The sequence below is a fragment of the Natator depressus genome, chromosome 14 (genome assembly GCF_965152275.1).
Source record: "Natator depressus isolate rNatDep1 chromosome 14, rNatDep2.hap1, whole genome shotgun sequence".
Taxonomy (NCBI): domain Eukaryota; kingdom Metazoa; phylum Chordata; order Testudines; family Cheloniidae; genus Natator; species Natator depressus.
The window spans coordinates 35,304,586-35,331,850 of NC_134247.1; the positions used below are offsets into that span (position 1 = coordinate 35,304,586).

The 27,265-nt window shown below is 52.7% G+C and overlaps 1 protein-coding gene across 1 annotated transcript in view; it reads right to left on the reverse strand.

Annotated features, from left to right (window-relative positions):
- Nucleotides 1–2,320: 2,320 nt before the first annotated feature.
- The window catches only part of LOC141998858 (butyrophilin subfamily 1 member A1-like), a 55,899-nt gene continuing 30,954 nt past the window's right edge, over nt 2,321–27,265 (reverse strand). Inside the window, exons 10-12 of the mRNA XM_074971831.1 lie at nt 18,740–18,760; nt 16,401–16,427; nt 2,321–2,874 (exon numbers count right to left, since the gene is read on the reverse strand). Of these exons, the coding sequence (XP_074827932.1) occupies nt 2,321–2,874; nt 16,401–16,427; nt 18,740–18,760 (602 nt within the window). The remainder of the gene's footprint in view (nt 2,875–16,400; nt 16,428–18,739; nt 18,761–27,265) is intronic.

Here is a 27,265-nt window from a genome sequence, read left to right on the forward strand (position 1 = left end):
GGGTAGAGGGGCTCACTTGCACCTGTAAGGAACCTGATGAGGTCACTAGCTCAGCGCTGAGAAGAAAGCAGCAGGATAAAAGGCTGAACCAGGGAGCAGGAAGGGGGCTCCTTGTAACTGCTGCTATGCTGTGATGCACCATAAAAGGTAATAAAGACACTTGGTGGAGGTTCCCTGGCAGACTGGAGGCTGCTTAATTCACACAGAGGTCTGCCAGCCAGGGGTTGCTAGAACTGATGCGGGAGCCCATTGATAGTTAGACATTTAAAAATGAACATTGCCTGCAATCTCTTCATGACATTTCATGCTGTAAATTGTTAGTGACAACACATTTTTATGTCTTGTCAGATAGGTTAATATACAACATGGTTTTCACTATTTGCCAACACATTTTCCCATGTAATAACACAATGAGATTTGATAAGAAGCCACAGTAATTACACATAATTCAGTGAGAAATAGGGAAAGGAACGCAGATATTTCTGAAGGAAATTTTAGGGAAAAATTTTCTATTTTTAGATTAACATTTCCCTGTGTTAAAAACTAGGAAAAACACATAGCTTCAGCAGCCCATGCCACCTAGACACCAGCAGACTGGATAAAAACACAAATGAATCCATCAAAAGATAACTTTAGGGTATTTATTTTCAAATAATCAAGGTAAGTTTAGGGCACTCTGACATGAATGGCATATTGTGAATAAATTTTCAAAACTGAATTATTACATTTAAAATGTTCATAACGCATCATGTTTAAAACAAAAAGTAGTCCTAGCAATGCCATGTGATGTGCCTCCCCTCATACTCTGCTCAGCTAGCTCTTCAAGAAATTAGGTTCAATGGCTAATTTGAAGGAATTAGGCCAATCAGTCACTATTTTTACAGAGCATCCCTGAAGGTGGTGGACAGAACCCAGAAGGACTGAGATGAATTTCCTGGAGCAACTTTATTTTCTTTGTACTCTAAACCTCACATGACAACAAAATATCACCCTGTCGACTGATTTATGGCCGAGAAGAAAGGTTTCCTAATAAAGCATCACCAAATTTCAAGTTATGTTTCATCAAGTGCCAGCGTCTTTAATACAATTAACTTAATTTATGATGATTCAATAAAGGAATACAACCCCGTCTCTGTTTCTTTACCAAACTACATTTGTTGTGTCCTTAGAACCAAGAACATGAAGAGCCCGTCAGTACATTGAAATCAACAGTGGACACTGACAATACATTGCCTGCAAATAATAGTTCTAAAGAAAGAAAAAGATATTGTAGAAGAGATTTCTATATATAGGAAGATAGCATTTGTGGTTCGGGACCGTGTTTTCTTAATTGACGTGAGAACAAGAAAGGAAGTGTCATATCTTGATTACCGATTATATGAAGCTAGAAAGTTAAAAATCGCATGAATTAATACTAACAGAAGTTCAAAGACTATTTTATAATCTTGTGTGAGTTAACTTAAATATATTGCTTAATTAATTCTATCATTTTTTCACCAATTAATTGTCAAAGGTGTAGTGCAGGGGGTGGGTGTATGTGCCCTGCCTTCCAGAGAGAACCAGTCAAGACAATAAAGAAAGGAAAAGAGAGCGAGAGCAGCTGCACATGTGCGTAGTTGTGATGTTTATGACACATGTACATTGTAACTCAGCAACCCAGTCTGACAATTTAATAATTTTTTTTGTTAAGATAAATATTTTTGATTTCTTGAAATTCCACAGCTGAAATACAAATTAAACTATTTAGAGAAGTTAAACTTCAATATAGATTTGAGGGAAGAACTGAAAAAAAATGTAACTAATTCCATTTCTAAAAATATGTTTAGATGCTTGTTTTTGAAATGCTGTTGAAATGTCAATGAAAATGTTCTTGCATTTACACCTTGTGACAATAAAAACATTTTCTAAATTAGAATAATCTTTTGTCTTTCATATTTTACATTGAGATTTCACAGGGGTAGAATATTCTGACAGGAGTGAATGATCCCTGTCCATCCCCATCTGCTACCCCTGGGACAGAGGATGGGGAAAGGTGAGGGCAGCAAAAACCACTAGCTGTCTGGCCGTATTTCTTACCAGCATCGCCCTGTGCAAGCGGTGGAGCAAACACAGGGGGAGTGGGGAAAATCTGTCTGGCTCCTTCCAGCAAGTGGGACCCATTCACCCAGCCTGGGCGGGGGTTGCCAGGTGTCCGGTTCTCGATTGGAACCTCCAGTTGAAAAGGGAAACTGGCAGCGTCCGGTCAGCACAAAAGGTCCAGTTGCCAGCAGTAACTGGCCCCACCGCTGGGAGGGGCCAGTCTGTGCCGTGGGGGTCACTGTCAGGGACCGAGATTCCCCCCGGCTGGAGCTGGGACCGGGCAGATTTTCAGGGGAGCCGCATTTGTACCCGAAACATAGTAACCAGGACTGAAATAAGGGCGGAGCGTCCCGGAGAAGGTGTCAGTGAAACTGAAGAGACGGGACCTGTCAGTCACATTGTAAAACGAGACCTCGCCCGCCTCATAGTCCAGGAAAATCCCCACCCGGCCGGGCCGGATGCTCACGGGGAGGGAGGTCGAGGGGGAGGTGAGGGCCTGGTATACCCCACCCCTCAGCCACACGACCCAGTATCCATCCTCAGGTGTGAGTGTGACCTTCCCCTTCCTGCTCACAGATTCCCTACAAACCCCCAGGTACCAGCCTGTCTTGCCTCCCACCTCCACCTCCCAGTAACGCCTCCCGCCCGTGAACCCCTCAGCGCCCAGGACACAGATATAATGATCGAATCCCTCAGACTTGTTGGGCGGATCCCAGTTTCCGTGTCTCACATGTTTCCGATCCTCAGACAGGACGAGGTTGGGATTTGCCGTGTCTGGATCCAGAGTCACGTTCACTGGGGAGAGAGTCACAGAGTCAGGGCCGGGGGCAGGGGCTGGTCACTGGGATCAAAGGGAAATTAACCTGCATTCCTGTCGCTCCCCACGGTGCCTGCCCCTTCCCTCGCACCCCCTCCCCCTGGCACCTTCCCCTTAGTTCTCCCCCCTGCCCCTCCCTCACCCTCTGCCCCCCTGACACAAGCACCCCTCACCCCCCCCCCCAGTGCCCTGGTGCCAGCCCCTCCCTTCACTCTTCCTCTGCCCCCCAGAGTCGCATCTCTACCATTGCTCCCATCTGCCTCCAAGGTGCCTGCCCTTCCCTTCTCCCCTTTGGACCCCTGGTGTAAGCCCTTTCCCTCACCCCATCTCTGCCCCACTGGTGCTCACCCCTCCCCTTATCCTCCCTCTGCCCCCCTGGTTCCCACATCTCCACACCCCTCTCTCTGCCCCCCTGTGCTCACTTGTTCTCTTGCCCCCAATCTGCCCCCTGGTGCCTGCCCCTCTCCTCTCCTTGCATCTGCCCCACTGCTCAGTCCCCACATCCCTCCTGGTGCCTGCCCCTTCCCTTGCCTCCCTCTGTCTTCCTGGCACCCACCCCTCAAGCCCTTTTCCACTTTTTTGACTGCCCCTTTCCTTTGCTCCCCTATTGCCCTCTGGGGTCTGTCCCCCTTCACGTCCCCATGTCCCTCTGGCACCCACCCTCCCCCTCCCCCCCTTTCTCCCCTTGTCACCTGCGCCTTCCCCCACCCACTTCTTTCCCCTCATACCAGCCCCTCCTTCTACCCACCCTCTGCCTTCCCAGTGCCTGACCCTCTGTTCACCCATTGTGTCCCCTGGTGCGAGCCCCTTTCCTCTCCCCTCTCTGTGCCCCAGTGCCCGCCCCTTCTTCTGCCCCCCTTTGGCCCCTCATGCCCACACCTCCCCTCATCTCCACTCCTGCACCTCACACATACTCTCTGGCCCTAATGCCTGCCCCTCCTTTTCCCCCTTAACACCCCCCCAGTGCCCACCCCTCCCATCACCCCATTCTTCCCCCTGGCATCTGCCCCTCCTCTCATCTTCCTCCACCCACTGGTGACTGCCTCTGCCCCAGCCAGCCCCTCTGCCCCCAGGCTCCTGCCTCACTCTGTGCCATAGAATCATAGAAGATTAGGGTTGGAAGAGACCTCAGGAGGTCATCTAGTCCAATCCCCTGCTGAAAGCAGGACCAACACCAACTAAATCATCCCAGCCAAGGCTTTGTCAAGGCAGGCCTTAAAAACCTCTAAGGATGGAGATTACACCACCTCCCTAGGTAACCCATTCCAGTGCTTCAACACCCTCTTAGTGATAAAATGTTTCCTAATATCCAACCTAGACCTCCCACACTGCAACTTGAGACCATTGCTCCTTGTTCTGTTAACTGCCACCACTGAGAACAGCCAAGCTCCATCCTCACTGGAACCCCTCTTCAGGTAGTTGAAGGCTCCTATCAAATCCCCCCTCACTCTTCTCTTCTGTAGACTAAATAACGCCAGTTCCCTCAGCCTCTCCCTGTAAGTCATGTACCCCAGCCCCCTAATCATTTTCGTTGCCCTCCACTGGACTCTCTCCAATTTGTCCACATCCCTTCTGTAGTGGGGGGTGGGGGACACCAAAACTGGACACAATACTCCAGATGTGGTCTCACCAGTTCTGAATAGAGGGGAATAATCATAGAATCATAGAATATCAGGGTTGGAAGGGACCTCAGGAGGTCATCTAATCCAACCCCCTGCTCAAAGCAGGACCAATCCCCAACTAAATCATCCCAGCCAGGGCTTTGTCAAGCCTGACCTTAAAAACTTCTAAGGAAGGAGATTCTACCACCTCCCTAGGTAACGCATTCCAGTGTTTCACCACCCTCCTAGTGAAAAATTTTTTCCTAATATCCAACCTAAACCTCCCCCACTGCAACTTGAGACCATTACTCTTTGTCCTGTCATCTTCTACCACTGAGAATAGTCTAGAACCATCCTCTTTGGAACCACCTCTCAGGTAGTTGAAAGCAGCTATCAAATCCCCCCTCATTCTTCTCTTCTGCAGACTAAACAATCCCAGTTCCCTCAGCCTCTCCTCGTAAGTCATGTGTTCCAGACCCCTAATCATATTTGTTGCCCTTCGCTGGACTCTCCAATTTTTCCACATCCTTCTTGTAGTGTGGGGCCCAAAACTGGACACAGTACTCCAGATGAGGCCTCACCAATGTCGAATAGAGGGGAACGATCACGTCCCTCGATCTGCTGGCAATGCCCCTACTTATGCATCCCAAAATGCATTCTTGGCAACAAGGGCACACTGTTGACTCATATCCAGCTTCTCGTCCATTGTCACCCCTAGGTCCTTTTCCGTAGAACTGCTGCCTAGCCATTCGGTCCCTAGTCTGTAGCGGTGCATTGGATTCTTCCGTCCTAAGTGCAGGACCCTGCACTTATCCTTGTTGAACCTCATCAGATTTCTTTTGGCCCAATCCTCCAATTTGTCTAGGTCCCTCTGTATCCTAACCCTACCTGCCACTGTATCTACCACTCCTCCTAGTTTAGTATCATCCGCAAATTTGCTGAGAATGCAATCCACACCATCCTCCAGATCATTTATGAAGATATTGAACAAAACCGGCCCCAGGACCGACCCTTGGGGCACTCCACTTGATACCGGCTGCCAACCAGACATGGAGCCATTGATCACTACCCGTTGAGTTCCCTCAATCTGCTGGCAATGCTCCTACTAATGTAGCCCAATATGCCGTTGGCCTTCTTGGCAACGAGGGCACACTGCTGACTCATATCCAGCTTCTCGTCCACTGTAATCCCCAGGTCCTTGTTCCTGGTGCCTGCCCATTCGCACCCCACCGCCCATGGTCCTGGCACCTGCCCCACTCCTCATCCCTTCCACCTCCTGGTGTCTGCTCCTTTTGCCTCCCCATTGCCCTTGTGCCTGCCCCTCCCTTCTTCCACTCCCCCTTCTGCTCCTATCACCTGCCCCTCCCCTTTCCTCTCCCAGCATCAGCCTGTCCACTTCCCCCCACCCCCACTGACACCTTCCCACCCCCCACCCCCGCTTCCCTTGCCCTTTCCCGGCTCATTGTCTCCTCACAGGCAGACGGGCCCTGACTCCCCTCAGAGGGAGGGTGACCAGACGTCCCTTTTTGAAAGGGACAGTCCTGTATTTAAGCCCTCCTGCCGGTGTCCCAACTTTTTCTTAAAAATAGGCAAATTGTCCCGTATTTTCTATCTTTGCCCCATCAGTTCTGACGGGTCCTGCTGCTGGCCAGATCCCTGCTCACCAGACGCCCACCCACCAGCAGTGAGGAGGAGGTGGCCAGTGGCTGACAATGGGGGTGGGTTTGCAAGGCTGGTGGTTGGGTGAAGATGCAGAACGCAGGGCCGGACTCTCCCCCTGCTGGTCCATCTGTGCAGCCCCCATTGTGTGCCAGCTCTCAGCCAACAGGGCCCTGCCCTGTCCCGTTTCCGGCCAGCGCTGGCTGCGTGCTGCAAGCTGCGGTGGCTGGTGAGTGCGGGCAGGCACCAGGTGGCAGCCGGTTACATGTTGCCCCTGCTTCCCACCCCTCGGCCCTTTACATGCTCCCCCTCTCGCTGTCCTCTCCCTGCTTTGCCCCTTCCCCCGCCCCCAGCCTCACTGCTCCTCCGTATCTGCTGCCCCCCAGTGGGGCACATCCTGCTCCCAGCACTGTGTGAAGAACCTGCCCCTGATCTGAGCACTCAGCAGCTCACCAGCGGCATCGCTAGCAGGCTCTTTCCTTCCCCCACTGCCTCTGGCTGGGCCAGCACTCTGGGAACGCCCAGGTCCCTCCGGCCCAGGGCACTGGCCAAGAGGAGCCGAGCTCTGCATGTGCCCCCCCCCCCCAGCACTGGCACAAGGAAGCCTCTCCTCAGCTAAGCTGTGGGGGTGGGGGAGGGGGTGGGGGTGATTTCCAGCCTGTTCACGCCCCAAACCTGCAGGCTCCACAGCAGCCCCCAGGGTAGGTTCCTGCCCCCAGGGAGTGCAGAGCGACTCCATCCCCTAGGCACCCTCCCCTGCTGAGCCACCTCTCTGGCCCCATTCGCTGAAGCCCTTGCAATCAAGTTCCCTGGGCCCTGGTGCACAATGCATCCTTAGGGCTTAACCCCTTCCTGCCTGCGCTGAAGTCAGAGGAGGTTGGCTGGGTTATGTCGGTGGCCATCCCCTGCCATAACCCCTCCCCTCACTGTGGTTATGGATGAATAGAGGCAAGGGCCGAGTGGTACTGTGGAGTCGCAGGCACCTGGGAGGCAGAGGCATATGAGGGAATGGGCAGACCCCAGGGAATCTCTGTTGCTTTGGAGGGGGGATTTCCTCACTTCCTGCCCCCTTCATCTGGGAGAAGGTGCATCGGGTGCCAGTCCCAATCCATACCTGCGCAGCGCGTCTGCACTAGGCGTGTGCACCGGGGCAGCTACATCGGTGCAAGGAAACCCCGGCAGACATGGCCTGAGACACTGCTGTGCCAGGGGCCGTAACCCCTCCCCTCACTGGGGTTATGGGTTAGTAATTACAGGGTCACTGGAGCAGGGCAGCTGGACTCTGGGCTCCAAGGTAGGACCCGACCCACTGGGCTGCAGAGTCATTCTCACTCCCACGCTTTGGCCGAGGGCCCATGGCAGTGTTTAGACACAGGGGGGGCGTCTTCAGCAGGAGAGATTGAGGGAGCCCCACGTCAGACACCCGGAGCCCAGCGGTTCCAGCCGTCACCTGAGGGGAGGAGACCCACATTCCAATTCCCGCCCCACATCACACAGGGGGCACCTTTTTCTGTTCATTAAAACTAGTCAGCAAACTCAACATGGATTCGGGAAGCGTTTCAATCGAACCAAAAATATAAACTATTTCTCCAAAACATTTCTCCCAGCCCCATTTAAAACCTGTCTGAGCAGCTTAGGAGTCCAAACTCCAGAGACTTGCAGTGAGTGATTGTCAACATCCCCAGAAACACACAGTTATGGGCAGGCCATGCTCAGGGCATCAGCTATGAAACACCCCAGAGCTGCTGTTAAATTTGCCCTTGGTAGAAAAATTCCCCTCCAGACCCTGATCTCACCCCCACATCAGGCTGAAAATGGAGACTTGGCTCCAGCCTGAACCCTCTGCCCAGAGAGATTTGTCCCATGGACTCTGCGAGTGGCACAGACCCTCTGCAGCTGCACCTGGATGTCTCCCAGAGCAGATAATGGTCACAGAGACCATCTCAGAGCCCCAAGTGCTCAGGTGTCTCCATCTAACGACTGCGCCAGCCACCCCCCTCGCTCTAATTAACCTGCCCTGAGTCAGACACGCAGGGAACTTTCACACCCAGACTCTGGGGACACTTTGGGTTTGTGTACACAGCCCGCGGCAGCGAGTCTCAGAGCCTGGTGGACAGACTGAGGTTTGTGGGGCTCCTGCTATGGCACTAAAAAGCCGTACAGACCTTCTGGCTCAGTCTGAATTTTGGGCTCTTAAGCCCAGGGAGCAGGGTGGGCTTCAAGCCCTAACTCCAGCCCCAGGCACAAAATCTACACAGCTGTGTTCAATGCTGTAGCACAAACCCCACAAGCTGATGTCTGTCTCCCTGGCTCTGAGACTCACCCAGGAGGGCTGACAGAGCAGCACGGCACAGACACCTTCCATGACGGTGGGACATTCACTCTCCCAAGCTGGTGTCTGGAGGGCCAGCAACAGCCATGGGTGTTCCAGCTCCCATTGCTGGAAGTGCCCAGGCACCCACAGCAATGCATTGAGGAGGGCCAGTGACTGCAAAGAGTCACCCTGACCCACCACAGACAGGGCTGGTCCAAGGCTGTACACAGACTGTGGGCAGGACTGGCACATAAGATGGGGTTGCCTCCAGGAGCAAGAATGGGGAGACTGGCCTGGTTTCCCAGAACACTCGGGGAACAGGGAAGTCCCAGGTTATTAGAGACACCCTGACATGGGGAGGTCAGGCCCAGGACCGTGGGAACCCCATTTTGGGCTGGGAAAAGTGACCCTCCCCCAGGGTTAATTTGTTTTGACTGCAGGGAAAAGGGACATGTGAAAAGATGCTGCCCTACAAGAACTTTGGATTTTGGGCAGAGGCGATGTCACTATGGGGCAGGAAGAGTTTCTAGGACTGGGTAAAATGGGCTGCTAAGAAAGCAGGCCCTGGGGTATAAGCATCAGAAGGAGAGGCCAGCCATGGGTTTCAGACCTGCTTACCAGGGATACCTTAGCCTCGCTCCCAGATTCAAAGCTTGGGAATTGGGGGCGTTTGAGCAGCTTCCCCCAGGAACCTGAAAAGACTCCTTTGGAAAATGATCCAACCAGCAGCTCTAGTGGACAGCCGGGTCTCTGGGCCAGGGGAGCTGGGGCAGAATCGAAATGTGATTCAGCATTTCTGGTGGTCCCAAGAGAGTGGTGTTACTAGAGCCTTGAGAGGGCTACTGAACAGCTCTGTAATTTGCAGGCCCAGGTGCGGGTTTTCTTACTGAAACTGGCCAAGCAACAGGAGCAAACCCAGTGACCAGAGGACAGGCAGAAGGAGCTACTCACAGAGCAGGAGAGAAGCCACCAGATTGTGGCTACAGAGAGCAAATGGGTCAATGCACTGAAAAAGGAACACGGCGTTCGGCAGAAGAAATTCTGCTGTAGCTCCCAAGAAGCCCAGCCATTGGAGATAAAACTCCAGCACCCACATGAGCCAAGGACTGGTGTGATTATTGATATTCAGGAGAAACTCATAGCTGCTGAATGTACCAAGCGCCAGGCACCACACCACAGGGAGAAAGCAACAGTTGGAATTGCCAATACCCCTGGTCAAGGAGCCCTGGCCCTAGAGAAGCAGCACCTGGAGACCGGAATAGTTCAGCCAAGGGAGGAGTAATGCAACAGGGAGATGGAGAACAACAGTCTCAAGACCCCCAAGCTGCAGGCAGCCAAGGTAGAAAATGAGCCAGGCAAGAGGAAAGTTACCCAGGAGCCAAAACGGGAAGGGCTTGAACAAGCCCTAGGCCTTGCGAAGGAGGGGCCCAGAAAGGGCTGCAGGACGTGAGTGGTGTGGCTGGGAAACTAGAGGATGGTTTGCTGGGACACAGGAGCCTTCCACGCCGGTCAGAAGGAAGAAAGTTGGAGAAGGTGAAACTGAGGGTATGTCTATAACTGAGCTGGGAGGTGAGATTCCCAGCTCATGTAAACGGACCTGCACTAACTCTGCTCAGGCTAGCACACTAAAGATAGCAGTGTAGACAGGGTAGTGTGGGCAGCTTGGACCAGCTGCCTGAGTATGCACCAAGGGGCTGGGCGGGTTTGTACTCAGGCAGGTAGCTGAAGCTGCCCCCTGTGCCATGCTGGCCACATGGCTATTTTTAGGTGCTAGCTCAGCTACGTCTACATGAGCTGGGAATCGCACCTCTTAGCTCCAGTGTAGATGTTTCCTAATAGAGGAGAAGGAGCAGCTCCTGGAATAAGTTAAAGAACTAGACAGACTAAAGCTGATGGCTCAGGAGAGGGCAGAGGTGCAGGCTGAGGGCTCTGGTGTGTGCGATAAGAGAGCCCAGCAATAAATCACCAGGAGGCTGCATTTACACAGGGGAGTGCAGTGATGCTGCGGGTGTCCTGGGAGGTTTTTAGGGGAACAAGTGGATCACGCACTGAAGGGCTGGATGTCGACAGGCACAGATACAGAGGTGCTGGCTAAAAGGGAAGCTGCACTAGTGGCCGTGTCCTCTACAGCGACCCAGCAACCCCACCCACAATGGACTGGGCAGAGCTAGGAGAAAAGGTTGCTGCAGCTGAGGGGAGCAGGGCAGAAGGCCTCGCACAGCTGAGCACCCTGCCAGCCCCAAGGCTGAGGAGGAGCTAGAGGAGATGTGCTGCTCAAGGACTGGATCTCAACCCAAACCATCTAGTGCAGAGGTGGGCAAATTATGGCCCATGGGCCACATCCGGCCCGCGGGACCGTCCTGCCTGGCCTTTGAGCTCCCGGCCGGGGAGGCTAGCCCCCCACCCCTCCCCTGCTGTCCCCCCTCCCCGCAGCCTCAGCTCACCGTGCAGTCAACACTCTGGGCGGCGGGGCTGCGAGCTCCTGCCAGGCAGCGCGGCTGCGAGAGCCGCCGGGTGCAGTGTATTCAATTGCTCCCCGTAGGAATGTGCTACTTGCGGAGTACCAGGACTGGCAGCCGTAAGTAGTACAGTGTAAGTAGCACATTCCTATGGGGAGCAATTTGCCTCCCCAAACAGCCAGGCCCCTGCCCCCTATCCTCCCCTTGCCACTTTCCGCCCTGACTTCCCCCCTCAGAACTCCCAACCCATCCAACCCCCCCTGCTCCCTGTCTGCCCCGCCCCCTATCCACACCCCTGCCCCCTGACAGGCCCCCCAGGACTCCCATGCTTATCCAACTGCCCCTGTTCCCTGTCCCCTGACTGCCCCCCGGGACCCGTTGCCTCTTATCCAACCCCCCCACTCCCTGCCACCTTACTATGCCGCTCAGAGCACCAGGACTGGCAGCCTAAGTAGTACACCGTAAGTAGCACGTTCCTACGGGGAGCAATTAAGGTGCTTTTCCAGCTGATAACATGATACACAGTCATGTGGGCGGAGGAGGATTCAAAATGATCTCCTGGAGCTCTTTTGCTGCAGGAAAAAAGATATGGCCAGTAGTAATTAATGATGCAAAGAAGGAGCTAGTCTGAATGAAAGAGACCTTGGAAGAGACTCGCTGCAGATTTAGGTGAATTCAGGGGACATCATTACTTCGTAGTTGTGGATTATTTTTCCAGGTATATAGAAATAGTGGACTTGAAAGATGTAACATACCACAGTGTTACTGAGCAACTGAAGTGCACTTTTGGTCATTTCAGGGTTCCTGAAGAACTTGTGACAGAGCACGGACCACAATTCACTGCGGCAGAATTTAATTTATCCAAATAAAATATGGTCTTCCTCATATTACTAGCAGCCCATATTACTCACAAGCGAATGGAGAAGCTGAAAGAGCTGTACAGACAGCCAAGAATATCCTAAAGATCCATTCTTTGCTCTTCTGAGTTACAGACCAACACCAATAGCAGCTCCTGGATACAGTGCAGCACAACTCCCGATGGGAAGACAGCTGAGAACTGCCCTCCCAATGTAGGGAGTAGCCAAATCAGATAAAAAGGCAAAAAGAGCTTAGGAACACTTTTACAACAGACACCACTCAGAGACCTACCAGGCCTAGAACCTGGTGACGGTGTTTGTGTCAAACTGGATGGAGAAAAAGAATGGAATACTGCAGCTGTCGTAAAGAAAAATAATTCAGCGCCCAGATTGTATGTGGTCGAGACTGACAGAGGAGAGCTCAGCAGAAACTGTCAATATCTACAGTTGGTTCCTCAGAAAGAACAATCGACAGAGCCAACTCTGCAGATGGTGGATGCAGAGCAAGAAGACGACTCAAGGATTCCAGACCGACCACAGTCAGTCATTGGAACGAACGAACACCCAGAGGACCAATCTGTTACATATTCGGGTCCTGTAATTAGAAGACCAGTGCCATTCAGAGACACCTGACAGACTGATCCATACTGTGCTCCAAATACAGTATGATAGTGTAAATACTGGCAATGGTAGGAATGTAGGATTTAAAGGGGAAGATGTAATGGAATGCTAAACTGTATTATACTGTTCAGCCACTAGGTGCTGCTGTGTGCTAAATACCCTTTTTAAACAATCCTCAGTCAGACCTGGCAGAGCCTTAACTGATCTTACACTGAACACAGCTGGTGTGTATCTGGCTCAGAGGGAAGCGCTGTGGCCAGTCCATATCTGGCACAGGAGCATGACACCAGTGGTGAAAGGTCAGTGCTATTGACTACCTCTGTGATGGCCAGAGGGCCTGACTTAGGTCTGGTCTACACTACAGAGTCAGTCTGACATAAGGCAGCTTACACTGACCTAATTAAGTCAGTGTACACACGACAGCCTTGCTCCCACTGATGTAAGTGCTGCACTACACCGACATAATAACTCCACCTGCACGAGAGGCATAGGACTAATGTCGGTGTAGTTAGGGTGATGCAGTGTTGGTGTAGACACTGCCTTATTTACCTCAGCTGTTGGCTGTTGTTAATTTCACGGCTCCACGCTGGAGCCGTGAAATTATCAAGAAAGCCCGGACCCATGGTGGGCTTCAGCTGAAGCCTGGCTGCCCTCCATCCTAACTCCCTGCTAAGGGAGGTGAGAAACCTGGGTGGCTGCCCAAGATCTCCGTGGGGCAGCTGGGCTCCTGGGAGGGAGCTGGGCACAGCTGAGAAAAGGAGGGCAGTGTGGACAACAGCCAACCCAATAATGACTGCCGTGGCTGAAAGGCGACCTAACATAGGTTGACTTAAGTTTGCAGTGTAGACATGCCCTTACAGGGGGTACAAGTTCTGAACTATGCCACGTTGCAGACTATGGAGGATTTTGCCTGTCACATGAGCTACATAGAACAGTGGAGACACAACTCCTGGTCTCCTTATACTTCAGTGACGAGAATAAAAATATGGCCAATGGCCTTGCAGATTTCCTTGTGGCAGCAGGGCAGGAAGTACCCCCCTGGGTGCAGACAATAACCAAGTGTGAGCCATGGTCAAGCCTTCCTTTGGGTACAGGTTGGCTTTGTGGGGGGAAGGGATGTCATGGGGGGGCTGGCCCTTTAAGGGGAGTCAGGGCCCAGTCTACCTATGACAGGCTCCTGTAAGGGAGAACCAGCCAACCCAGACCCACCTGGAAGTAATTAAATCTCGAGATGGCTGGTTGGCAGCCAAACAGCTAATGAGCCTGATAAAGGGTTACCAGGGTTCAGCTGAAGGGTCCTAGAGACAGGAAACTGCTGAGGAGAAAGGATCCCAGGAGAGCTCACAGAGCAAGGAGCCTGGAGGGGATGCCCCCAGAGAGAGGGGCTCCCCTGAGGGAGAAGAGCACCTGGAGGTGACAATGACAGCCCACAGCAGGACAGAGCCCTAAAGCTGAGAGCTGCAGGGAATAAAGGTACAGCCTGACCTGAACCCAGCTCTGGGGGCTCCTGATTCCATGAGGAAGACAGAACCAAGCCCAGCTCTGGGAACTGGGGGGCTGAGGGACTCCTGAGGAGAGTGAGGAGCTGGAGTGAGAGTCAGGGCTGGAGCAGAGCAAAGGAAAAGATTTTATTTTGGGGTTTATGTGGACTGAAAACAGACCTCAGCAGGGGACTTTTGTCTCAGACCTTTTGGACTGTGTGGAGTAATGTAAGGAGTGTGAAGAGGGTAAACTGAGGTGGGGTGTTTGCAGGGCCACCTTGAGCCAGCTGAGGGAGTGTGGGAGGGGGATGTGAGGCTCGGGATCCCTAAAGGCTCAGGGACATGAAATGGCCCAGACCCATTTGTGACCAGGTCCAATGGACACAGACTGGGCTGGGGGCAGTGAGGTGGGAGGGGAGCAGAGGTGGGGAGGGGAGCAGGGATGAAATGAACCAGAGCCTAGGTTGGTGTCTGGAAAGAGCACCTGGCCTTCCTGACTCTTGCCTTGCCCTGTAATTCTGTTCTGATCTTTGCCACCCAACTCCTCCTCCCCACCATCCTGGATGCCTCACACCCACTGCCATCCCCTTCACTGGCTCCACTCCTTGTCCTCCCCTCCCAGGCTCTACCCTGCTCACCCCCTGCTGCACCCCCACTACCAGCCCCACTCACCCTCATGCTCACCTTGTTCCCTTCTCCCACCAGCTCTCCCTATACCACGAACAAACTCCCTCCATGGTTAAAGTGCTGTCCTAGGAACCAACAGATCTAGGCCCAGCTTCGCCACAGGCTGCCCGTGTGACCTTGGGCAAGTCACTGAGTCTCTCTGTGGTTCAGTTCCCCAGCTGTGAAATGGGGATAATCGTCATGGGCGGTGGGTAAAATAGGCCAGACTCTGGCCCTGCCTATGTTCCGCGCTCTCCCCCAAGCCATTGCCCAAGCCGGCGGGAGCTCAGCTTTGCTGCTGGCCAGAGGCTAACAACCCAGTGCTGGGGGCGGTGCTGAGGCCAGCCAGCGACCTGGCACTGGGGGCCAGCACTGGGGGTGCTACGGTGCTGGCGCCGGCCAGTGGTTCAGGACAGTTTGGCCAGGACTCCTCTGGCTGCTGGGGCGGGTGGGGTGCATTGACAGGGGTAGTGGACATTTGGGGCTCCAGCAGATGGGAGTTGGGGAGGGGGGGCCTTGGGCAGAAGGGGCTGGGCCACATGGCTAGCTTCCCCGAAGGGGGGTTCGCATGCCACCCATTATGATAATACTTCCTTCCCCCACCCTGTGTCCATCTGGTCTATTCAGACTGGAAGCTCTTTGGGGCAGGGATGGTCTGTTATGTGTTTTACAGCTCCCAGCACCAGGGCCCTGAGCATGGCAGGAAACTCCAGGCAGTCCTGCAGTACAAATAATATCAGTGTGTTTAGGGTCAGATTGTGCCACACGGACTCACGCTGGGCAGCCCCTTGAATCCCATTGTGCCAGGGTGGCAGAATCCGGCCTTTAACTCAATAAGAAATACTGTTTGTTTTATGCTGCCCTCAGATTTCCCAGGTGCTGCAGATGTTCCTGTTGAAGCCTGCACCTGGGGCATGGAGTTGTCATGGGGGAGCTGGAGTGTGGACAGCCAAGCAAGGGACAGTCAGGGCTTGTAGTCCAGGGGAGAGGGGATACTTCTCCTCTTTCCCTTGGAAGTAACTTTAAGGGTTTGTCTACACAGGGAAAAGCCCTGAGTAGCTAGTGCAGAACAGCTAGTCAGCACTGACTGCCTATGCGGACACTGATTCCATGCTAAGAGTGCCCTTCTCTGCTTTGGGTTAATCCACAATGGAACTGAGTGCCCTCACTCCCTGCTGCAGACTGAGTGCAGAATAATGGTGTCCACATGGGGAGTTAGTGCGGAATACCTTTAAATTCACACCCTCCCTATTTATGGTGCAGAACAGCGATTCCACACTAGCCATGCTGGGCTCTTCCCCGTGAATTCCCCAAGCCGCAAGCCCTCAGTGTGGGGAGAGGAGGTTTGGATGCCTTGTTCCTCACCCCAGCAACCCTTCTAGAGACACCAGCTGCCCCTCTGCCCTCCACCCACGCTCTGCCACCGCATCCAGCAGGGTTGGATAAGCTCATCGGCTGGATGTTTCTGCCAAAAAATGGTGAGCAGTGAAATAAATAATTAACTGACTAGAGGCCATAACATAGCAACAGAGAGGAGTTAAACAATTGCCTGGGGCACCAGCTTCCCACACACAGCAGGGTGTGCGGGGGGGGGGGGGGGGGGGAGGGAGGCTGGGTATTCTCTCTCTCTCTCTCTCTCTCACTTTCACATGGACAATGACATTGCATCCGATGAAGTGAGCAGTAGCTCATGAAAGCTTATGCTCAAATAAATTGGTTAGTCTCTGAGGTGCCACAAGTACTCCTTTTCTTTTCACATGGACAATGACATTTTGCCCCACCCCTTAGTTACTGTAAGAGGACTGAGCAGCAACCGAGGGACTGCGGCAGTGTCAGCGTTAGTTACCTGCGTATCCTCGGGCTCTGGCGAGTCCTGAAATAACCAGACATGAGAATTTACACCAACGAAATGCAGACTCAGCAAGTCGCAGACTCAGCAAGTCTCACACTGTGAGAAATAAACGACATGGAGCTTACCCAGTTCTGCCAGAGGGTCCATGGGAATGAGAGGGGAGAAAAGGGAAAAAAGAACATAAATGAATCAATAGGAGAGATTCTCAGTAACAGAAGTGCCCAGTTCGAAACCCACTTTACATTGGCCTCAGGGGGAATTTTGCCTGAGTAAGGACAGCAGGACTGGGCTCCTAATCAGTAATTAGGGCTCCTCTTTTATCGCACCTGATCCCGCAAAACCTCCCCCCCAGAAGTCAATGGGGCCACACCTGTGGGGATCACTCATGTGAGTCGGGGGTTAGATAAAGGGCCCAGTTCTCTCCCTGCTCCAGTCACTGTGCGCTGGGATGGTGCAGACTGGCTGGGACCAGGCCCTGGACATCAGAGAATTCCCCTGGTGTAGGGAGAGCCCAGCTGGGGTAAAACAGTGTAACTGGCTCGTGTGCCAATTGCCCCCCTCATCCTGGTGTAGGGGGCACGTCAGGGCTGGGAATGAGGGGCTGGGGTGTGTGTGCTGGGGCAGGGCAGGGCACATCACCAATTCTCAGGGACCACAGCCAGCTGGAGTGAATCAGAACAGCCCCTGGAGCATCCTGAGAACCAGGGAGCCATAACCAGCTCCTGCCCTGCCCCCACCTCGAGCAAGTCCTGGCCCAGCAGAGAACCTGGGCCTGCAGCTCAAAGAACTCTTCCTTCGTAAGTGTCTCCATCCCCTGGGTGATGCTGGTGACCCCAAGGGGTGCTGAGCTCCTACAACTCCTGCTGGCTTCAGTGTGATCAGACCCATGTGCCTGATCCTACAGCTGCTGTGTGTGGAAACCAATAGGGCTCAGAGGGCCTGATCCTGCTCCAAGGAAACCTCTGTGTGTGGGAGTACATCCATGGAGAGTTCACAGGGTGGGCCCTATTCATGTAAAATAATTATTGTTCTCGTTACAGGGTGTCTCCGGTGACAGTAAGTGAAGTTTGTTTGTTTGTGTTTAAGACTCTATTTCCAAGGGTTAATGTGAAAAATAAAACTAGTAATATTAGGGTTTCCAGGTGTCCGGTTTTTTGGCTGGAACACCTGGTCGAAAAGGGACACTGGCGGCTCTGGTCAGCACTGCTGACCGGGCCATTAAAAGTCCAGTCGGCGGTGCAGCGGGGCTAAGGCAGGCTCCCTGCCTGCCCTGGCTCCGTGTGACTCCTGGAAGCAGCCAGCATGTCCCTGCGGCCCCTAGGCACAGGGGTGATCAGGGAAGCTCTGAGCACTGCCCCCGCCCTGAGTGGCGGCTCCACAGCTCCCATTGACCGGGAACCAGGCCAATTTGAGCTGCGGGGGAGTGCCTGACACCTGGCTGACGCTGCGCCAAGGAGCCAGACATGCTGGCTGCTTCCAGGAGCTACGCAGAGCCAGGGCAGGCAAGGAGCCCCGCTGACTGGGAGCTGCCCAAGGTAAGCACCGCCAGGTTGGAGTCCGCACCCCAAACCCTCTCCAGCACCCCAACCTAGGTCGGAACCCTCTCCTGCACCCTAACTCCCTCCCAGAGCCCACACCCTAAACCCCTGCCCCAGACTTGAGCTCCCACCAGCACCCAAACTCCCTCCTGGAGCCCACACCCCCTCTCGCACACCAAACTTCTGCTCCAGCCTTAAGCCTGCTTGCACATTTCAAACCCCTCGGCTCCAGCCCGGACCCCTCCTGCACCTCAAACCCCTCATCCCTGGCCCCACCCCAGAGCCCGCACCCCCAGCTGGAGCCTTCACCCCCTCCTGCACCCCTGCCCCAGCCCAGAGCCCCCTCCCACACCCTGAACCCCTCATTTCTGGTCCCACCCCAAAGCCTGCACCCACAGTCAGAGCCATCACCCCCTCCCGCACCCTGAACCCTTGCCCCAGCCAAGTGAAAATGAGTGAGGGTGGTGGAGAGTGAGCGACAGAGGGAGGAGAGATGGAGTGAGTGGGGGTGGGGCCTCAGAGAAGGCGCAGGGCCTAGGGGAAGAGGCGGGACAGAGGGTGGGGCAAGGGTGTATGGTATTGTGCCATTGGCAACTGTAGTTAATATTCATATTTCAATACCACAAATTTTCCATCCGTTATGTCTGGCTAATATCTGGATTTCCCATTGTCATGTACCTTACCTGTCTCAGTAACACATTAATTTTTTACACTAATATGTCTTTGCACACACAGCTCTGAGTGTTCCTTTTCCAATTTAAAGCATAATCAAAACTAGTAAAAAAACACACATACCTTTCACTGCCTCGTATTCCCCTGGAAAGTAAAAGAGACAGCGGGAGTTAACAAAACTTAATGCACAATTGTCAAGCTAAAAGCAACGTCTCCCTCACTGGTGACATGAATGTTTTGTAAAATTTGTCCATAAGACGCTAGGCAGAGCACAGCACAGGAGCTGGCCTCTTAGGGAGGCAGGGACCCAACCTGTCCTGCCCCAGCTGTTACATGTACTATGTTATACACCTCAAACACTGCACAGGTAAACCTGGACCAGAGAACAGGGCTTCCTGGCTCCACATCACTACTCTCTGTCCCTCCCATATTGATCCCGGAAACCCTCCCAACCTGCCCCTCTTCAGCCCCCGTCCTCTGCACAGACACGCACACCTTTAATTCCTGGAGACTCCAGACCAATCCTGGAGGGTTGGCAAACCTACCTTTAAGCCCCACCTAATGTCATACCTCCATATCCCATGGCCAGTCTCCTGCCCCATTCCACATTATTTGCATTCCAGTTGCATCTAGAGGTCACACTCAGGGCTGAGCCCCACTGTGCTAGGACCTGTACGCACACACTCCAGACTATAAAACACAATCCCTACTCCAAAGAGTTTATAGTCTCAGGGCCTGACCGTGCAAATATTTATGCCCCAGTCTAACTTTACTCACAAACCTCCTCCTTTTCCCCACCCACCCCTCTAACGCCTGCCCCATCACCCTCCTCCCTTTTGTCTCTGAACTCAGTGAACCCAGTCTGCAAACAATGCTTGTGTCTCCAGCTGTCCTAGATCCCTTCCAGTCTGACTTCCCACTCCACTCAGACCGCTCTCACTGGGGTCCCTAGTGATCACCCTGGCCAATTCTCAGTGCCCACAACCTTGTGGTTATTTTTGGTTCCTCCCTCTGCACACCCAAACCATTTCCAAACACTGCTGCTGCTTCTTGAGTGTTATCTCCAGTATCTGCCTGTAGCAGGGTGCTGCTGCAAAAGTACCTAATTAGCCCCTGCTCAGCCAGCTCCAATCAAGAGAAATAGATTGGGGCTGGTGTAACAGGCATGGTGCCTGGCCTGGGGATTGGCTCCACTTGTGGGCCTGACAAGCCAGCTGTTATAAGGGTTGGGAGCCAGTATGAAGTGGAGCTGCCAGGAGAACGGGCAGTCTCCTGGCTGTGAGCTGACTGCTTCGGAGGGAGGGAACTAACCCTCTACACCAACATTCCACACAAAGATGGACTACAAGCCATCAAGAACACTATCCCCGATAATGTCACGGCTAACCTGGTGGCTGAACTTTGTGACTTTGTCCTTACCCATAACTATTTTACATTTGGGGACAATGTATACCTTCAGATCAGCGGCACTGCTATGGGTACCCGCATGGCCCCACAGTATGCCAACATTTTTATGGCTGATTTAGAACAACGCTTCCTCAGCTCTCGTCCCCTAACGCCCCTACTTTACCTGCGCTATATTGATGACATCATCATCTGGACCCATGGAAAAGAAGCCCTTGAGGAATTCCACCATGATTTCAACAATTTCCATCCCACCATCAACCTCAGCCTGGTCCAGTCCACACAAGAGATCCACTTCTTGGACACTACAGTGCTAATAAACGATGGTCACATAAACACCATCCTATACCGGAAACCTACTGACCGCTATTCCTACCTACATGCCTCCAGCTTTCACCCTGACCACACCACACGATCCATCGTCTACAGCCAAGGTCTGCGATACAACCGCATTTGCTCCAACCCCTCAGACAGAGACAAACACCTACAAGATCTCTATCAAGCATTTTTACAACTACAATACCCACCTGCGGAAGTGAAGAAACAGATTGATAGAGCCAGAAGAGTTCCCAGAAGTCACCGACTCCAGGACAGGCCTAACAAAGAAAATAACAGAACGCCACTAGCCGTCACCTTCAGCCCCCAACTAAAACCCCTCCAACGCATTATTAAGGATCTACAACCTATCCTGAAGGATGACCCAACACTCTCACAAATCTTGGGAGAAAGGCCAGTCCTTGCCTACAGACAGCCCCCCAACCTGAAGCGAATACTCACCAACAACCACATACCACACAACAGAACCACTAACCCAGGAACCTATCCTTGCAACAAAGCCCGTTGCCAACTGTGCCCACATATCTATTCAGAGGACACCATCACAGGGCCTAACAACATCAGCCACACTATCAGAGGCTCGTTCACCTGCACATCCACCAATGTGATATATGCCATCATGTGCCAGCAATGCCCCTCTGCCATGTACATTGGTCAAACTGGACAGTCTCTACGTAAAAGAATAAATGGACACAAATCAGATGTTAAGAATTATAACATTCATAAACCAGTCGGAGAACACTTCAATCTCTCTGGTCACGCAATCACAGACATGAGGGTCGCTATCTTAAAGCAAAAAAACTTCAAATCCAGACTCCAGCGAGAAACTGCTGAATTGGAATTAATTTGCAAATTGGATACTATTAATTTGGGCTTGAATAGAGACTGGGAGTGGCTAAGTCATTATGCAAGGTAGCCTATCTCCCCTTGTTTTTTTCCTACAACCCCCCCCCCAAGACGTTCTGGTTAAACTTGGATTATTGCTGTGCACATTGTAAGAGGCATACAGCGGTGCATAGACAATCCAGGAAGTTTTTGGAAAGCGTAGGGGACAATTTCCTGGCGCAAGTGCTAGGGGAGCCAACTAGGGGGGGCGCTTTTCTTGACCTGCTGCTCACAAACTGGGTAGAATTAGTGGGGGAAGCAAAAGTGGATGGGAATCTGGGAGGCAGTGACCATGAGTTGGTTGAGTTCAGGATCCTGACGCAGGGAAGAAAGGTAAGCAGCAGGATACGGACCCTGGACTTCAGGAAAGCAGACTTCGACTCCCTCAGGGAACAGATGGCCAGGATCCCCTGGGGGACTAACATGAAGGGGAAGGGAGTCCAGGAGAGCTGGCTGTATTTCAAGGAATCCCTGTTGAGGTTACAGGGACAAACCATCCCGATGAGTCGAAAGAATAGTAAACATGGCAGGCGACCAGCTTGGCTTAATGGTGAAATCCTAGCGGATCTTAAACATAAAAAAGAAGCTTACAAGAAGTGGAAGGTTGGACATATGACCAGGGAAGAGTATAAAAATATTGCTCGGGCATGTAGAAAAGATATCAGGAGGGCCAAATCGCACCTGGAGCTGCAGCTAGCAAGAGATGTCAAGAGTAACAAGAAGGGTTTCTTCAGGTATGTTGGCAACAAGAAGAAAGCCAAGGAAAGTGTGGGCCCCTTACTGAATGAGGGAGGCAACCTAGTGACAGAGGATGTGGAAAAAGCTAATGTACTCAATGCTTTTTTTGCCTCTGTTTTCACTAACAAGGTCAGCTCCCAGACTGCTCCCAGACTGCTGCGCTGGGCATCACAGAATGGGGAAGAGATGGCCAGCCCTCTGTGGAGATAGAGGTGGTTAGGGACTATTTAGAAAAGCTGGACGTGCACAAGTCCATGGGGCCGGACGAGTTGCATCCGAGAGTGCTGAAGGAATTGGCGGCTGTGATTGCAGAGCCCTTGGCCATTATCTTTGAAAACTCGTGGCGAACGGGGGAAGTCCCGGATGACTGGAAAAAGGCTAATGTAGTGCCAATCTTTAAAAAAGGGAAGAAGGAGGATCCTGGGAACTACAGGCCAGTCAGCCTCACCTCAGTCCCTGGAAAAATCATGGAGCAGGTCCTCAAAGAATCAATCCTGAAGCACTTACATGAGAGGAAAGTGATCAGGAACAGTCAGCATGGATTCACCAAGGGAAGGTCATGCCTGACTAATCTAATCGCCTTTTATGATGAGATTACTGGTTCTGTGGATGAAGGGAAAGCAGTGGATGTATTGTTTCTTGACTTTAGCAAAGCTTTTGACACGGTCTCCCACAGTATTCTTGTCAGCAAGTTAAGGAAGTATGGGCTGGATGAATGCACTATAAGGTGGGTAGAAAGCTGGCTAGATTGTCGGGCTCAACGGGTAGTGATCAATGGCTCCATGTCTAGGTGGCAGCCGGTGTCAAGTGGAGTGCCCCAGGGGTCGGTCCTGGGGCTGGTTTTGTTCAATATCTTCATAAATGATCTGGAGGATGGTGTGGATTGCACTCTCAGCAAATTTGCGGATGATACTAAACTGGGAGGAGTGGTAGATACGCTGGAGGGGAGGGATAGGATACAGAAGGACCTAGACAAATTGGAGGATTGGGCCAAAAGAAATCTGATGAGGTTCAATAAGGATAAGTGCAGGGTCCTGCACTTAGGATGGAAGAATCCAATGCACCGCTACAGACTAGGGACCGAATGGCTAGGCAGCAGTTCTGCAGAAAAGGATCTAGGGGTGACAGTGGACGAGAAGCTGGATATGAGTCAACAGTGTGCCCTTGTTGCCAAGAAGGCCAATGGCATTTTGGGATGTATAAGTAGGGGCATAGCGAGCAGATCGAGGGACGTGATCGTTCCCCTCTATTCGACACTGGTGAGGCCTCATCTGGAGTACTGTGTCCAGTTTTGGGTCCCACACTACAAGAAGGATGTGGATAAATTGGAGAGAGTCCAGCGAAGGGCAACAAAAATGATTAGGGGTCTAGAGCACATGACTTATGAAGAGAGGCTGAGGGAGCTGGGACTGTTTAGTCTGCAGAAGAGAAGAATGAGGGGGGATTTGATAGCTGCTTTCAACTACCTGAAAGGGGGTTCCAAAGAGGATGGCTCTAGACTGTTCTCAATGGTAGCAGATGACAGAACGAGGAGTAATGGTCTCAAGTTGCAATGGGGGAGGTTTAGATTGGATATTAGGAAAAACCTTTTCACTAAGAGGGTGGTGAAACACTGGAATGCGTTACCTAGGGAGGTGGTAGAATCTCCTTCCTTAGAGGTTTTTAAGGTCAGGCTTGACAAAGCCCTGGCTGGGATGATTTAACTGGGAATTGGTCCTGCTTCGAGCAGGGGGTTGGACTAGATGACCTTCTGGGGTCCCTTCCAACCCTGATATTCTATGAGCTATTGCCAGCAGGAGAGTGAGTTTGTGTGTGTGGTTTTTGGAGGGGGGTGTGGGGGGGGGGGTGAGAAAACCTGGATTAGTGCTGGAAATGACCCACCTTGATTATCATGCGCATTATAAAGAGAGGTTTCAAAGAGGGATGGGCTATTACCAGCAGGAGAGTGAGTTTGTATGTGTGTGTGGGGGGGGGGGGGGGGAAGGGTGAGAAAACCTGGATTTGTGCTGGAAATGGCCCTACTTGATGATCACTTTAGATAAGCTGTTACCAGCAGGAGAGTGGGGTGGGAGGAAGTTTTGTTTCATGGTCTCTGTGTGTATATAATGTCTTCTGCAGTTTCCACGATATGCTATGCATCCGATGAAGTGAGCTGTAGCTCACGAAAGCTCATGCTCAAATAAACTGGTTAGTCTCTAAGGTGCCACAAGTACTCCTTTTCTTTTTTCTGTTTACAAATACAGACTAACACGGCTGTTACTCTGTAACCCTTGTATGTAGCTCAACATTGGTGGTGGGAGAACTGTGTGTGTGTAAATAAAGCCATGGGTGCTGCATAACAGGAAGCCTCTCTGAACTTTATTGGGGCAGTTAGCGGGCCCCAGAAAGAGGGGCGGGCAGAGGACCCTGTTACGCTGCCCTTTTCTCTCCATCTGTGCAGCACAATCTCTCTCTCGGTCCCTCATTATATCCTGCCACAACTAAAACAATAGCCTCTTCTATGGTTCCTATACGCACCTCTAACAAAGCGACAGTCCCTGGCCCAGGGAGCTCACCCTCTGCCTGGCAGACAGGGTAGAACAGGGGGATGAAATAGACAAGTGGGGTGAAGGGGTTGGGAGGGGGATATAACAATAAAAACAAACCAAAGCCCAGCTCACCAGGTGCCCAATGCCAGACGGGAGAGATTCCAGGGGCCACAGCACAGCTGGGTTTGGAGGAGGGATTAAAGCGAGGAGAAGGGGGCAGCTTTACTAATACTGAGGGGATGTTTTTCCGTGCCTGGAGTGGGAGTGGGAGAAAACACTGAGGTGTTTAAGGGAGAAGCAGACAGGCGGGTGACCCAGGCTGCGGGTGACCAGACAACCCAGTATTATCAGGATCGTCCCGATATTAGGGGCTTTGTCTTATATATGCAACTATCTCCCCACCCCTGCACACACAAAAAGTGTCCAGATTTTTGACACTTGCTACCTGGTCACCCTACCCAGTATCCAGGCTGCCAGGAGGAGAAAAAAAAAAAAAAGCCCAGTGGCAGTACGGCTCCCCTAGAACCGGCCCTGGGCGCTCACCCCTGGAACCGGCCCTGCAGGCTGCCATCGCTGGCACAGGGAAGGTGGCATCAATCACTCAGACAGGGTGGGACTAACTGCTGAGGGACCTAAAGGCAAAGACAAGGAGCTTGTGCTCCAGCAGTGCTGGAGGGGGCCTCAGTGGAACTAAGTGGAGGATGTGGTAGGAGAGACGATCCTGAGGGCTGAGCCCAGCAGCCGTGCTTTGGATGGAGCTGAAGGGACAAAGTCAAGGCCGGACAGGAGGAGATCACAGCAGTGGAGGTGTGAGATATTGGGGTGAACAAGAGCCTGGGCTGTCGGGACGGACACAAGAGGCTGTATCTGTGACATGTTATACACGCAGGAGCAGGGAGACTGGGGTGAGGTCAGGACGTGCAGGCCCAGCGAGAGGCTGAGTCAGAGACGATGCCCAGATTTCTGGCCTGAATGACTGGGCAATGGAGATGTTGTTAGGGTGGCCAACACTGTATTTCAAAAATACAGGACAGTTTTTTCTGCCCCCTCCCCCGCAACTCCCAACCCAGGCCAACATCATGGAGTGGTTCTCCCAGCCAGGGCAGGGGAAATAGCCCAGGTCCCCTCCTATAAGGAGCCACCTCGAGCAGGGCTCAGACCCCAGGCCTCCCATTCCACTCTGGGCTCCTTCCAGTCAGCTCAAGCCTCACACCCCACCTCAGAACCACAATCCCTGGCCCACAGGAGGGGCAGAGACCCTGGTACCTTGCTCTGGTGAGGCCCAGTGTGGATGGGAGGCAGGTAGGGAGGGCAGCCATAGCCCCCTGCCTATGGGAGGGCTCGCGGTGTTATCCAAGGGATGAAGAAACTAGGAAGTGAGGAGGGCTCTGAGGGGTGCAGAAGAGATTAAACACTAAGCTGTTGAACCTAAGTTTCCCTCTGGACATTGATGAGGAGATGTCAGAGAGGCTGAGATGTGGGAACAGTCTTTAGTGGAGAAGGAGTTTGAGAGACATTGGCACAGATGTGGTATATGAAGTCATGTGTGTAGATAGGAGCTACTAGAGGCAGGGTGTGGAGAGAGGAGAGCAGGGGGCCAAGCACTGGGCTTTGGGGGGTGTTCTCTGCAAGAGGGAGACAGGAAGAGACTGACCCAACAAAACAGACACCGAAGAAGTGATTAGAAAGGCAGGAGGAGAACTGGGAGAGGAGGGAGCTGTGAAAGCCAAGGATTTAATGGAGACAAGTGGTCTGGTCAATGGTGTCAGAAGAAGGAGGAGCATGAAGCTAGCACAAGGAGGATGAGGATCACACAGAAGCCATAGGATCTGGCCAGGAAGGTCATTAGAGACTTTGGCAAGAGCGGTTTCAGGGGAGTGCAGGGGACAGAAGACAGATTGGAGCGGGTCTAGGATGGAATTGGAGGAGAGGAACTCCGGACAGCGATTGTAGGAAGAGCATTCACTGAGTTTAGAGATGGAAGGCAGAAGGGGCAATAGATAGACAGGGAACTGGGGTTGGGGATGGAAAGTGTGAAGATGGGCGAGACTAAGTGTCACAGGGTGTCTGGTCTTTTAAGGGGAGTTGGGCCCAGCCCCACCCTGTGACTAATCAGCTGATGCCGAGGCCAGGGATTGGGCGACGGCTTAAAGATCTCCTGGTCCTCATAAAAGTCTGGCCAGCAAGTCCCTCAGCTAAGGAGAGCTTCGGGGAGCAGGAAGACACCTGCAGGACACCCTAGGACAGGGAAAATAGCCCTGTTTATGTCTGATTGTCAGGCAGACGGCCTTTGGGGTGCTATCCTGCAGGGAGGGGCCAGGCCGCTGCAGAAGAGCCCAGTTCAGGGGAAAGGACGTGACTGATATGCTGAACTTGTGTTAAACAGTTTTGAAGAAATAAAACCAAAGCTGGGAGGGAAGGGCCCTGAGACCCTGTGGCTGGAGAGTGTTCGTGGGGCACAGGCTGGTGGGACAGCCCCTGGCTGGCACAAAGCCATGTTGGTATGGAGAGGCGAAGGGTTGGAGTAGAGGGGGAGGTTAGTCAAAGAGAAGGGCGCATGAGGGATACGAGCGAGGGGAAGGAGATCAGGGGATGGGTGTGGGAGGAGCTGGAGGGCTTGGAGGAGGAGAGAAGAGGTGTAACTTTGGAAGGGCTGGAGGGGTGAGGTCATGTTTGATCTCGTGCATTTTCTCTGTAAAGTAACCAGTCAGATCCTGTGCAGAGGGACATGGGGCGGGGGGGAGGGGGTTGAGGAGGG